Source organism: Gopherus flavomarginatus, chromosome 23 (assembly GCF_025201925.1).
Source record: "Gopherus flavomarginatus isolate rGopFla2 chromosome 23, rGopFla2.mat.asm, whole genome shotgun sequence".
In the NCBI taxonomy this organism is placed as follows: Eukaryota; Metazoa; Chordata; order Testudines; family Testudinidae; genus Gopherus; species Gopherus flavomarginatus.
This window is the reverse complement of record NC_066639.1, coordinates 17,895,068-17,909,217: the sequence shown is the minus strand read 5'-3', so window position 1 is coordinate 17,909,217 and position 14,150 is coordinate 17,895,068. Positions and strand designations below refer to the sequence as shown.

Genomic DNA, 14,150 nt, shown 5'->3' with positions numbered 1-14,150 from the left:
ATGGAAGGAGCAGAGAAAAAGCAAACAAAATAAGAAATGACTATTTCAGTAAATGGGCATTTTCTCAAAGTCCCCAATAAACCTGAGCCACAGTTTGGCAAATAAAATTAATATCTGCTTATGTGACCCAATGTCCTTTAAGAGGAAAAAAACCCACATCACACAAGATACAGCCAGTTTCATAGAACTAGAAATTCCAGAGCAGGTTAAATATGACGACTCAGAATCAGGACAAGAGATTCTCCCATTGCATTCTCATCTGAGCGGTTCAAACCTCCTGCTCTCATTAGAATCAAGTCATATTATTTACACAAGTTCTAGCATCGTGGTAATGGAAAAAACAAAACAAAACCAACCAGCCAGCCTCCCCATCTGCAAACAATCCCATATCAGTAGGTAAAGTCCTACAACAGGCTTTGCCAACCGTTGGCAAACTGGGATTTCAACTCCAAATGATCTCACTGTATTTGAGGTCCATCCCAGGTCTGTGACACTTTCATCTCAGGCCCTAAATTACTGTTTAGAAGCAAAGAAAACAAATTGTGAACCACAAACAGAGGGCTGAGAACCCTGAATGATAGGACACATTGAGTGGTGGAACTGTAGAAAGTAGAGAAGATAAATTCTAGCGGGTGTCATGGAGCCATGGAACTGCTCCCTACGAAACCGGTTAGGACTCTGGGGAAGCCTCCTCTCTCTGAGCAGACTGTCTCCAGGGCAAGAAGCTTACGCAGCTTCCACCTTCCTGGGTCTGACTCCAGAGCATTCAGCATCCCCTGCCCCACCGTACACTTCCCACAGCAAGTCCCGCACAGGTGGGGTCCTGGGGAAGCCACAGGGTCCTGCACCCCAATTTCGCAGTCAGACGTGACTCTCAGCCAGACAGTAAAACAGAAGTTTATTAGATTACAGGAGCATGGTCTAAAACAGAGCTTGTAGGTACAGAGAATGGGACCCCTCGGCCGGGTCCATTCTGGGGAGGCAGGAAGACCAGAGCCTCATCTGGCTTCGCTCCATTTCCCCAGCCATCTCCAAACTGAACCTCCCTCCAGCCTCTCACCCAGCCTCTGTCCAGTTTCTCGGGCACAGGTGTCACCTGGCTCCAACATCCCTCCTGGGTTCTCATGTTACATGCTCAGATAGCTTCCCTCAAGGAAAGTCTCCCATCCCCAATGCAACCAGTCCCAATAAACCTCCCCTGCTACCTTCCCAGGTCAATACTCCCAACTCCCTGCTGTGCCACAGGCACCCACCCCGTGTTCGAAGAAAACATTGAGAACATTCCCACTTTGTCACAGTCACATACCCCTATTCCCACCACCGAGGTATTGGTGCAGCACACAGGGAAACTGAGGCACACACAGTATTCATGTAAAACTCACATAGGCTCACATACAACATAACAAGGGAAAATCCCCACTTCATCACACCCTCTATCCCCGCGCCTTCTCTGTTATATTTACATTGAGGAAAAAGGGTACAAGACACAACTGCTATTCAGCAGAACCCAGTGCAATCTGGGAACGAGGCAATCTGTCCCTAATGCAGGAACCTGGTGACTAAAATCACTGCAGTGGGAGGAAAAGTATAAACGTGATGCTCCAAAATTGGTTAGACTAGGAAAAGTGATGGAGGTTGTGTCCAGTGGTGAGGGAGCTGAGATGCCACAAATGCTGCCTTAAAGTTCACTACTTCGGAATTAGGAAAAGGGGGGAAAAAAAAAATCTTTTCTGAGTCCTAGACAAGATTTTCATGGTGTTTATCTCCCTTGCATCTTCTCTGGTGATACATAAGAGAAAAGCTGTGATGGAAGGTCTCCCGCCCCCCAGTGTGGATTCTCTGATGGCAGGTAAGGTGTGAGTTGTCAATGAAGGTTTTCCCGCACTCACGGCAGTTGTAGGGTTTCTCACCTGTGTGGATCCTCCAATGTTTTAGAAGGGCTGAGTGCCAAGAGAAGGTTTTCCCACACTCATAGCATTTATAGGGTTTCTCCCCTGTGTGACTCCTCTGATGCGCAATGAGATTTGAATGCTGAGTGAAGGTTTTCCCACACTCGCAGCATCCATACGGGCGCTACCCTCTATGGATTCTCTGATGGCAAATAAGGTGCGAGCTCTCAGTAAAGGTTTTCCCGCACTCACAGCATCCATACAGGCGCTACCCTCTATGGATTCTCTGATGGCAAATAAGGTGCGAGCTCTCAGTAAAGGTTTTCCCGCACTCACAGCATCCATAGGGTTTCTCCCCTGTGTGGATCCTCTGATGGCGAATAAGAGTTGAGCGCTCAGTGCCGCACTCGCAGCATCCATAGGGTCTCACTCCAGTGTGGATTCTCTAATGGTGTGAGCTCCTCCTGAACTTTTTCCCACTCTCAAAGCCCGTGTTATTTCTCTCTCCCGTAAGGATTCTCTGCCAAGCCGTGGCTTCCTTGAGGCCTTTGTGAATTTCCCGATAATGAACAGATATTCCAACTTTCTGCGCTAGCTGGTTCCCCTGACGCTTCTCTGGCCTGTGCTGCCCCTGAGAGCCTTTTCCCTGCTCACAACTCATGGACACACTCCCTTTGCATCTTTGCAACAACGCCCCACGTGCTTCCACTTCCTCCTCTTCCTGCTGAGGCGTCTGCTCCACAGTCTCTCTCACCATCCCCTCACCTGCTGGGACAGAGAAAGGAAAACCTCAGAAACCGGAAGGGAAAAGGGGGGAACAAGCCAAGACAGTAGCTGGAGATGGGGAAATTCAGTCCCTGATTTTTCTCCAAGGGGAAGAGAGGAGAGGATCAATTCTGCATCCAGTTCCCACCGAAACACTCAGAGAGAAGGGAGTCTGGGGAGAGAACTACTGCCAGGAGTTAGGATGGGTAGGAAGCCAGGAACAGTATCTGCCCTGAGGATAGGACACCTGCTGAGGACCACCCTGAAGCCAGAGACCTCACAAGGTCTTTGCTGGGAATCCCAGCTGTTTCCTTCAACAGCTGAGTAGGTTTAATGATCCCTCACCCATGCAGCTGCCTCTCAGGATCTCTCTTTCCTCTGAACCCTGGAAATCTGGGGCCCACGGCTCTTCCTCTTGTTCCAGCTGGGAGATGAAAAGTGGGAACCCTGCTCAGGGCAAAGAAAACCAGTGAGATCAGGTAACAAGCAAAAGAAGAAGTTACTCAACTTGTGCAGTAACAATGGTTCTTTGAGATGTGTCTCCCTATGGGTGCTCCACTGTAGATGCTAGCACGTTAAAAATAGTTGTGTAGACCGGTGGCTTTCCACACTACTGTGCCCCTTTCAGGGGTCTGATTTGTCTTGCGTACCTCCAAGTTACACCTCATTTAAAAACTACTTGCTTACAAAATCAGACATAAAATACAAAAGTGTCACCGCACACCATGATTTGCTGACTTGCTCATTTTTACCATATCATTATAAACTAAATAATTGGAATATAAATATTGTACTTACATTTCAATGTGTATTATATAGATCAGTATAAACAAGTCATTGTATGAAATTTTACTCTGTACTGACTTGGCTAGTGATTTTGCTGTAGCAACTCTGGAAGACCTCTGCGTACCCCAGGGGTACACATACCACTGGTGTAACCACTGCAGCTCAGGCTTAAGAGACTGAGCTCCAGCCCAATCTACAACATATTTGCAGTTACATACAGGCCACCAAGGCCAGTCTGGGGACCCAGACTGGGAGGGTCTCTCCCAAAGGCAGCGCAAACATCCCAATATGTGCTACTTCCGAGGCTTTGCTGTTTGGAAGGGTGTTCCCCACAGCTCCACCACTCTGAGACAGGGCATTTTGGAGGCAGCACCCTTGTGTGTCATGATGGCACCTCAGCGAGTCTCAATGATTTCAGACTCCTTATAAACACCGTCTCTTCTGGGGTGCTGCAGCCAGTAGGTATTTACAGCCACATGAGAGAGGCTTTGCATTGTCCAGTGTGCTGCATTCATACGCAGACAGTTCTCGATCGTGTTTCCATGTAAATGGAGACAGGCCTATGCTACTTCAACAGGAATTACACGTCCATCCCAGGAGAGGAATTCACTCCTTCACACCCAGTCAGTAACGAAGCACATTGAGAGGGAAGCTGACCCATGCTTATTTGTCATTAAAAAACCTACTAAATAAAGCCCCCATTCTCCAGAGGGAGACAAGTCAAAGTGAAGGGCTAGGAGCATGAATCATAAAATAACGAACACACGGGGTAAAAGGACCTCAAGGTGTCAGTTAGTCCATCCTCCAGCCGTGAGGCAGGACCAAGTATACACAGACCATCGGTTTAACCTCTTCTTCAAAACCTCCAGTGACCAGGATCCCACAACCTCTCTTGGCCCGTATTACACAGGAGGTCAGACTAGATGACCAAATAGTCTCCCTTGGCCTTAAAATGTCTTGATTGACAGAAGGAAGGACTTAGCACATGCCATTGTGCGTTGTGTCCCTCAGATGTGAACACCAGCATTTATTTGCAGGCACTCCAGCAGCGTGCACTGTGCCAGCTGTAGCTTTACATGAACAGTGGAGGGACTAGCTTGGCAGAGCTGTGACACCGAGAGAGGTGCACATGAAACCGGAAGGAACAGGTATTCCTCATTTCAGTGCGGAGTGGTGCAGGCAGCATCAATAAAGGCGCACAAGGGTGTGTTCTTGCCACAAGGTTTGTCAGCAGGCTGGTGCCATACATGCCTGGGGTCCCTGGGGCTCAGTGAGGCGTAAGTGAAGGCAAGGACTCAGAAGGAATCCTCATTGGAAGGATGAAGGGGTGGTGACATTATGAAAGTCCAAGATGGATTGTGTGCAGTAGGCTCAGGATCTGAGCACAGGCCGGGGGGAGGCAGCTTCTGTTCCCTACATTGGACCTAACCCCAAGTTTTGCCTTAGCAAAGAGATGGTGTCAGCGTTTGCACTGTCCTGCGCCGGTGCTCTGCTCCCAAAGTGTTCTGTAGCGGGGAGGGCAGAGCGCTGGTCTGCGTCTCACTGGCCTCTCGGGGTGTCGCTGAAACAGGGAAACGCTGAGGGTGTATTGTGAACCTTAACTCTTCATTTCCCCTTCTAAGAACTCAGGGGATGGGAATCCTTACCCAGCGAGGTCACGTTCTTGTAGTTCTCCTGCATGACATGTCTGTAAAGGGCGCTCTGAGCGGGGTCCAGCAGAGCCCACTCTTCCCTGGTGAAATACACAGCCACCTCCTCGAAAGTCACCAGTCCCTGAAAGAGAAAGGGCCCCCCACTCTGCACCTGCTGCCCAGTGACAACCCCACCGGTCACAGGGGAGAGGGCCAATCACATGGAAGCTCTGGGAGGCAGGCAGGCAGGATCACACTCCCTCCCCATCAGAGCAGCCAGGAGGCATCAGGGGGAGGGAAGAGAGAGACAGAGAGCCCCTCGCCCCTTCTAGCAGACAGAGATGGGAGGGGTCTTCACATTCAACACTCACCTACCTGCCAGAGGCTGATTCAGGTGATGGAGCCCCCTGGCAGATATCCCAACAGCCTCCCCAGTGCCAGCACTTGGATGGGATGGGATGGGGTGTCTTCCCCGGGCCTCATTGGCAGTTGCCCTCTGGCTAGTAGGTTCAGACTCCAGTATTGGAGGCTGGTACATTTCCCCAGCCCAGTTCAGGGGGGCTGACAAATTAGGGAATTTCCACCCACAAACCCCATGGGTCTGTTGCTAGAATCTAGGCACCACCGTAAACAAATCCCAGCCGGTTTGTCACACCCTCTCCCTCTCTCCACCCTGGGTATTTCCTGCCCCCTCCCAGCTCCTGACTACCCCCAGAAGCACCCACCTCCTATGTCTTTACTGCCCTTCTCCCGCCAACAGGCCCACTGTGCCGAAGTGAGAATGTTCTTAATGTTGTCTCTGAATATTTTGTGGGTGCCTCAGTTTCCCCTATGCCTTTCTTAAGTATCTAGGTGTGGGGACCAGGGTGTGTGACTGTTGTAGAGCCCTAGAGGGCCAGTGTGATGGTGTCTGCACAGAGAATGGCCAACACCCTGTCTCCTGGTAACTGATGGCCTGGGCCCCTCCTCCCCTGCAAGGTGCCAACTGAAGGTGTTGGAGAACAAAGAGATCAGGTGGCCTCCTAGCCCAGGAAATAGACAGAGGCCAGAGCAGGGGCTGGAGGGAGTTTCAGTTTCAAGCTGGCTGGGAAAATGGAGGGAGGCCCAGAACTGGGTTCCGGGCTCCCTAACCCTCCCACGATGGACCTGACTTAGGGCTCCTGTTTCCTGTACCTAGAAGCTCTGGTCTGGACCGTGTTCCTGTCATCTAATAAACCTTCTGTTTTACTGGCTGGCTGAGAGTCACGTCTCACTGCGGAGTTGGGGAGCAGGGCCCTCTGGCTTCCCCAGGACCCCGCCTGGGCAGACTCGCTGTGGGAAGCCACCATGTGGAAGGGGCTGCTGTGAATGCTCGAGGTCAGGCCCAGGAAGGTTGAAGCCCTGGTGACAGTCTGCTCAGAGAGAGGAGGCTCCCCCAGAGTCCTGACTGCCCTCGTATGGAGCAGTTCCAGAGCATCGCCCGGGGACACCGTGACAACTGACAAATTAGGGAATTGCCACCCACAAATCCCATGGGTCTGTTGCTAGAATCTAGGCCCCACCGTAAACTAATCCCAGCCCGTTTGTCACACCCTCTCCCCATCCCTTTCTCCACCCTGGGTATTTCCTTCTCCCTCCCACCTCCTAACCACCCTCAGAAGTACCCACCTCCTATGGCTTTACAGCCTTTCTGCTGCCAACAGGAGCCCACCAGCAACTGCCCGATAATCCCTATCTGAGCTGGCCCCACGGCAGCCATCTCTCTTCCCTGGGAGGATGGGACGTGACACTGCAGCCTGTCAGGGCATGAAGGGTACGTGTCAGAACAGGACAGTCACGTCACATCACAATTCCCCCCGGCTCTTTCCTCGCAGATGGATGTTCTCGACTCTGTCATGCAAATAAGAGAAATATTCAAAACACAATTAGTAATGGGACGGGGGGAAGACACGGGACTTGAACTACCCAGACACCTGTTAGAAAAGGAATTCAAACAGACACAAAGTGTCTAATGAGCTCTTGGAATGTGTTGGGGACACGTTTGCTTCAGAAGATGGACGTAGTAACCAGGGGGACAGGCATTTCAGGGTTGATGCTGACTAACCGGTGGGAGGACAGGACAATGGACTGTGAAAAGACTCCGTACTGCCACTGACTCAAGGACGCTGTGACACTACCGAGTAAGGTGGTCTTGTCACCCGATACTCAACATTACCTGGGACTTCTTGTAACTTTCCATGGGAAGGGAAGGGTGGGGCAAGAGGTCAAGTTTGAGAAACAAAAGATTCCTGCCTTGTGTAAATCCCATTTAAGGGTGGAGAGAAAGGCAAACGAGACTCCTCTTCTCCGTGGCCTGTCTGCCCAAGAAGAAAGACTGCTAAAGCCACCTGAAGCCAAGGCCAGGAGGGAGTCCAGACTGAGACAGGGGTCCAGTCTGAACAGAAACATAACTGGAATTCTGAACCATAGAAACTTTGCAACCTGCCTCAAATAACATTTAGGGTAAAAAATTACATTGTGTAACCTGTTTTTAAGTAGATTGAGCTTAACTTGCATATTCTGCTTTGTTCTGTCTGTTCTCTCTTACATTCACTTAAAATTCACCTTTTGTGGTTAATAAACTTCTTTCTTGTTTATAATATAACCCAGTTTATGTAATTTAACGGGGGGGGGGAGGGGAGAAGTTGTGCATATCTCCCTCTACATTGATGGAGGGGACGATTTTCATAAAACATTTGGGTCTGTACCCCTTAAAAGGAGCGGGCACCAGAGTGTTGGGGCATTTCTTAATTCTGCTTAAAGGTACATACAACATTTCTTTAATCCAGTCTTATTTTTACAATATAATTCATTCTATTTTCACAGCTGCAATTTAAGCCCATTGTCCTTGTCCTGAGACGTTAATGAGAACAATTTTTCTCCTTCCTCCTTGTAACAACCTTTTACATGCTTGAAAACTTATGTCCCCTCTCTTCTCTTCTCCATACTAAACACATCCAAGTTTTTCAATCTTCCCTCATAGACTTTTCAACATTTTTGTTGCTCTTCTGTGAACTTTCTCCAAATCTTTCCTGAAATGTGGCACCCAGAACTGGACACAATACTCCACCTGAGGCCTAATCAGCACAGAGCAGAGCGGAAGAATGACTTATTGTGTCTTGCTTACAACACTCCTGCTAATATAGCCCAGAATCAAGTTCGCTTTTTTTGCAACAGGGTTACCCCGTTGACTCATATTTAGCTTGTGATCCACTATGACCCCCAGCACCCTTTCGGCAGTGCTCCTTCCTAGGCAGTCATTTCCCATTCTGTATGTGTGCAACTGATAGGTCGTTCCTAAGTGGAGCACTTTACATTTGTCCTTATTTGGTCAGAGAAGGGCAATTAAAATGATTAGGGGTTTGGAACAGGTCCCATATGAGGAAACATTAAAGAAGCTGGGACTTTTCAGCTTGGAAAAGAGGAGACTAAGGAGGGATATGATAGAGGTCTATAAAATCATGAGTGATGTGCAGAAAGTGAATAAGGAAAAGTTATTTACTTGTTCCCATATTACAAGAACTAGGGGCCACCAAATGAAATTAATGGGCAGCAGGTTTAAAACAAATAAAAGGAAGTTCTTCACACGCCGCACAGTCAACCTGTGGAACTCCTTGCCTGAGGAGGTTGTGAAGGCTAGGACTATAACGGGGTTTAAAAGAGAACTAGATAAATTCATGGAGGTTAAGTGCATTAATGGCTATTAGCCAGGATGGGTAAGGAATGGTGTCCCTAGCCTCTGTTTGTCAGAGAGTGGAGATGGATGGCAGGAGAGAGATCACTCCCTTGGGGCACCTGGCATTGGCCACTGTGGGCAGATAGGATGCTGGGCCGGATGGACCCTTGGTCTGACCCAGTACGGCCGTTCTTATGTTCTTAAATTTAATCCTATTTACTTCAGACCATTTTGTCCAGATCATTTTAAATTTTAATCCTATCTTCCAAAGCACTTGCAACCCCTCCCAGCTTGGTGTGGTCCACAAACTTTTTAAGTGTCCTCTCTATGCCATTATCTATATCACTGACAAAGATATTGAACAGAACCGGACCCTGAACTGATCCCAGTGGGACCCCAATCGATATGCCCTTCCAGCTTGAGCGTCAACCACTGAGAACCACTCTCTGGGGACAGTTTTCCAACCAGCTACGCACCCACTTAATGGTAGTTCTGTTCCAGTTGTACTTCTCTACTTTATTTAGGAGAAGGTCATGCAAGACAGCATCAAAAGCATTACTGAAGTCACGATATACCATGTCTACCGCTTCCCCTCTATCCACAAGCTTGTTATCCTGTCAGAAAAAAAACATTAGGGTGCTTTGACACAATTTGTTCCTCACAAATCCATGCTGACTGTTACTTATCACCTTATTATCTTCTAGGTGTTTGCTAAATGATTGCTTAATTATTTGTTCCATTATCTTTCCGGGGAATTAAAAGAAGCTGATTGGTCTATAATTCCCCAGGTTGTCCTTAACTATTCAGGTAATAATTATTAATGAAGAAGAGGAAGAAACAGACACCACAATAGGGAAAGAACAGGATACAAAATATGTAGATACATTAGATATATTAAAGTCAACCATTAAATTAGCCTTAGCTCAAGGAATTAGCTGAGGCAATCTGGGAAACATTACCAATCATCTTTGAGAACACCTGGAGAACGGTGAAGACTGGAGAAGGGCAAACATTGTACCCATCTTTTAAAACAGAACTGGGAATAAAGTCAAGCCTTCCTTAGATACCTGGAATGAACAAATTATTAAACAATCAATTTGCAAGCACCTAGAGGACAGGAATGTGATAATTTAAAGCCAGCCTGGATTTTCAAAAACAAATAATGCCAAGTCAATCTCATTTCCTGCTTTCACAGGGGTACTGGACTTACGGATCCACGGGACACTGTAGATAGGACATATCTTGATTTTGGTCTGGCTTTTGACACAGGCCCCCATGACATTCTCACAGTGAACCAGGGAAATGTGGTGCACATGAAAGTGTTATAAAATGGGTGAAAATGTTGTTGGAAGACTGTACTCAGACAGTAATCATTAGCGGTTCACTGTCCAATGGGAGGATGTATACAATGGGGTGCCCAGGGGCCAGTCCTGGATCTGATATAGTCAATATTTTCACTCATTACTCGGATAACGGACTGGAGAGCATGCTGTCTAAATATGCAGATAGCAGCAGCTGCGAGGGGCTGCAAGCGTGTTAGAGGACAGGATTAGAATTCAGGATAACATTTACACACAGGAGAAATGGGCTGAATGAACAAGATGAAATTCAATAAAGACAAGTGAAAGTACTAGACTTAGGTAAGCAAAACCAAATGCACCACTACAAAGTGGGGAGTAGTTGGGCAGGGGTTAGTACTACTGAAAATGATCGGGGGCTACAGTGGATCACAAACTGAATCTGAGTCAATTGTGAAAAACTGGATGAAGCACCAGACTACATTAGCAAGAGAGGCAGTGGAATCCCTATCACTGGAGGTTTTTAAGGACAGGTAAGACAAACACCTGAGTGCCGGGGGCCGGACTAGCTGCCCTCTCACGGTTCATTTCAGCCCCACAGTTCTACGACTCTATGCGGGGGTGTCATAAACAGATAGCTAAGGGTTAATGTCACTTTCACCTGAAGCACCTGACCAGAGGACCAATCAGGAAACCGGATTTTTTCAACTCTGGGTGGAGGGAAGTTTGTGTCTGGGTCTTTGTTTTCTGTCTGCCTGTTTTCTCTGAGCTTTGGAGAAGTAGTTTCTGTTTTCTACTCTTCTGTTTCTAAGTGTAAGGACAAAGAGATCAGATAGTAAGTTATATGGTTTCTTTTCTTTGGTATTTGCATGAATATAAGTGCTGGAGTGCTCTGATTTGTATTCTTTTTGAATAAGGCTGTTTATTCAATATTCTTTTAAGCAATCGACCCTGTATTTTGTCACCTTAATACAGAGAGACCATTTGTATGTATTTTTTCTTTCTTTTTATATAAAGCTTTCTTTTAAGACCTGTTGGAGTTTTTTTTTTCTTCAGGGAAATTGAGTCTGTACTCACCAGGGAATTGGTGGGAGGAAGAAATCAGGGGGAGATCTGTGTGTGTTGGATTTGCTAGCCTGATTTTGCATTCCCTCTGGGTGAAGAGGAAAGTGCTTTTTGTTTCCAGGGCTGGGAACGGAGAGGGGGAATCACTCTGTTTGGATTCACAGAGCTTGTGTCTGTGTATCTCTCCAGGAGCACCTGGAGGGGGGAAGGGAAAAGATTATTTCCCTTTGTTGTGAGACTCAAGGGATTTGGGTCTTGGGGGTCCCCAGGGAAGGTTTTTCAGGGGGACCAGAGTGCCCCAAAACACTAATTTTTTGGGTGGTGACAGCAAGTACCAGGTCCAAGCTGGTAACTAAGCTTGGAGGTTTTTTCATGCTAACCCCCATATTTTGGACGCTAAGGTCCAAATCTGGGACTAAAGGTTATGACAGGGGGAAATGTTTGGCCACTTTATTACAGCACTGACCGGCCCCTTCCACGAGCACTAAACCACCGAGACATTTTGAAACCCTCCCAGTAACAAGGCCTGGGAACCGGATGGGAGAGAAGCGCAGAACAAAAAGAAGTGACCCTGGGGGATTCCCCCTGACACTGTCTCCAGGGCAGAACACTCCCACAGCAGGGGGAACAGGGAGAGTCAGGAACTTGCTTTTCCTCTTCCTGCACTCACCTTGCTCACAGGAAAGTGAATCTGCCCAGGGATGCGGCAATAAGTGTGTGGGGATCTGGGAATCTCTCCCCCCAATTATTCCTCCCACTGCCCTTTTCAGTCTCCCTTCCCCTGTCTCTCCCCCTCTGGCTGACAGGCAGTCCTGGGGGTTTGCTCTCCTATGGCTGGATTGGCTCCTGCAATTGCTAAGGGGGGAGAGATGTGGGGTGAGGAAGGGCTGTTTGTGCAGAGTCACTCTCATGCCCAGACCCTGAGGTCTCTATGAATCACCTAGCATCTCTGGCTCAGATGTCAGTGTGGGCAGAGCCTTGCGTTGACCTATAGGGCTAATTACAGCAAGAGAAAATCCTCACCTTGGCTGGCACAGGAAGCTTCACTCATGGTCACTCCCCTGCCCCGATCCCACTGGGGGAGCAGCAGCTGCTCAGCCTGGGCTCCCAGACCACAATCGGGAAACAGCGTCTGACCCACAAAGCTCAACCCCAATATCCTGAGCAGAGAAAGAGATAGAGAGAAACGGAGTCACTTTCCCCCCTTTGGCAACAACTGAAACCCCCTCCCCACCAGGACATGCCCTGATCTTATCTGCCCCCATGTTAATCTGGAGTCACTCCCTGTTCTGCCTTGCAGTGACTCCGGATTAACACAAGTCTACCAGAAACGTGGCTCAGGAAGGAAGCGGCCAGACTCCTTTTAAAGGGATCATTGCAGCCGAGGGATCGAACCTCCGTCCGCCCCCCTCGCTCCCCATGTGCTGAGAGGGATTCACAGGAACAGCTTCCCATCCCCGCCACCTGATCCCCCCCATCTCACACCCTCTGCCCCCTCCCCGACCCCCCATTTCACACCCTCTGCTCCTCCCCCATCCGACTCCTCCATCTCACACCCTCTGCCCTCTCCTCAACCCTCCATCTCTGACTCCCCCATTTCACACCCTCTGCCCCCTCCCTGACCCCCCCATTTCACACCCTCTGCTCCTCCCCCATCCCTGACCCCTCCATCTCACACCCTCTGCCCTCTCCCCAACCCTCCATCTCTGACTCCCCCATTTCACACCCTCTGCCCCCTCCCTGACCCCCCCATTTCACACCCTCTGCTCCTCCCCCATCCCTGACCCCTCCATCTCACACCCTCTGCCCCCTCCCCCATCTCTGACTCCCCCATTTCACAGCCTCTGCCCCCTCCCCCCTCCCTGATCCCCCTCATTTCACACCCTCTGCCCCACCCCCACCTGACCCCGATTTCACACCCTCGGCCCTGCCCCCACCCCTGGCTCTGGGAGTCTCTGTCCGACTGGGCTGTGGCTGGGTGAGGGGGGGCTGTAGCTGGGATGGGGGGGCTGTGGGAGCCCGTGGGGGGGAGGAAAGGAGAGCTGGAGGTGCCAGGGGGAAGCGGGAGGGTGGGGCGGCTGTGGCTGTAGCTGGGATGGGGGGGCTGTGGGAGCCCGTGGGGGGGAAGATGAGCTGGGCGCGCCGGTGGGGCTGTGGCGGGCGGGGCCCGCGGGGGGCGGGGTGGCTGTGGCCGGGCGGGGCCCGTGGGGGGATGGGCGGCTGTGGCCGGGCGGGGGGGCTGTAGGAGCCCATGGGGGGGAGGAAAGACACACTGGGGGTGCCGGTGGGGAGCGGGGGGATAGGAGGGCTGTGGCTGGGCAGGGGGGGAAGGAAAAACATGCTGGGGGGAGGCGGGAAGGTGGGGGGCTGTCGCAGAGCAGAGGGAGCTGTGGGAGCCCGTAGGGGGGGCGGGAAGATGCGCTGGGCGTGCCAGGGAGGAAGTGGGGGTACGGGGGGACTGTGGCCGGGCGGGGGGGGCTGTGGGAGCCCGTAGGGGGGAGGGGGACGGTCCCAGACACCCGAGGGGGGGGCGGGTTCGCCGTGGGGGCCCCACGTCCCGGGACTGCAGCGCCTCGCGCCCAACACACCCGACTCTGCCGGTTACCGCGGGCGACCCCCGAATCGCTGACGTCACTTCCGCTCCTGGCCCCGCCCTGCGAGCGGAGCCTATCGCGCCCAAAGCCGCGCCCGCTGGGTCCGCGGGGGCTGATGGGAGTTGTAGGCCCGGCGCACTACAACTCCCACAAGCCCCTGCGTTACCCCGCCCTGCGCCCCTCCCCCCGCTGGGAGCTTCCATCTGGAAGGCCTAGGCCAGGAACTTCCGGTTCCAAATGAGGCGTGTGGTTAACCGGGCAGCTTCTTAACAGGGCCACCCGCCCTGCCTCGGCTCCCTGCGCCGCTGGCGTAACCGCCAGCCGCCCGCCCTGCCTCGGCTCCCTGCGCCGCTGGCGTAACCGCCAGCCGCCCGCCCTGCCTCGGCTCCCTGCGCCGCTAGCGTAACCGTCGCCCGCCGTGCGCCGCT

At 50.9% G+C, this 14,150-nt stretch overlaps 2 protein-coding genes across 6 annotated transcripts in view; both read right to left on the bottom strand.

Annotated features, from left to right (window-relative positions):
* LOC127039618 (zinc finger protein 2-like) overlaps positions 1–13,812 on the bottom strand; it is a 284,621-nt gene extending 270,809 nt beyond the window's left edge. For 4 of the 5 annotated variants that reach the window (XM_050933435.1, XM_050933423.1, XM_050933440.1 and 1 more), the window contains exon 1: positions 13,717–13,812. The gene's annotated coding sequence lies outside the window, so the exon portion shown is untranslated. The remainder of the gene's footprint in view (positions 1–13,716) is intronic. The other variant, XM_050933433.1, reaches the window with a different exon arrangement.
* On the bottom strand, positions 2,297–6,809 carry LOC127039771 (zinc finger protein 2-like). Its single transcript, XM_050933629.1, has 3 exons — positions 6,719–6,809; positions 3,000–3,101; positions 2,297–2,654 (listed from the first exon to the last, which is right to left on the bottom strand). The coding sequence occupies exons 1-3, from the start codon at positions 6,807–6,809 to the stop codon at positions 2,335–2,337; spliced, it is 513 nt and encodes a 170-aa protein (XP_050789586.1). The 3' UTR covers positions 2,297–2,334.
* Positions 13,813–14,150: the final 338 nt, after the last annotated feature.

Excerpts from the sequence above, each read along its gene's own strand:
- LOC127039771 (XM_050933629.1), bottom strand. The coding sequence starts at position 6,809 with ATGGCTGCCGTGGGGCCAGCTCAGATAGGGATTATCGGGCAGTTGCTG. Across the intron at positions 3,102-6,718 it reads AGGCTGTAAAGCCATAGGAG|GGTTCCCACTTTTCATCTCC; the intron begins GTGGGTACTTCT and ends TGCCCTGAGCAG. Across the intron at positions 2,655-2,999 it reads CCTGAGAGGCAGCTGCATGG|GTGAGGGGATGGTGAGAGAG; the intron begins GTGAGGGATCAT and ends CTGTCCCAGCAG.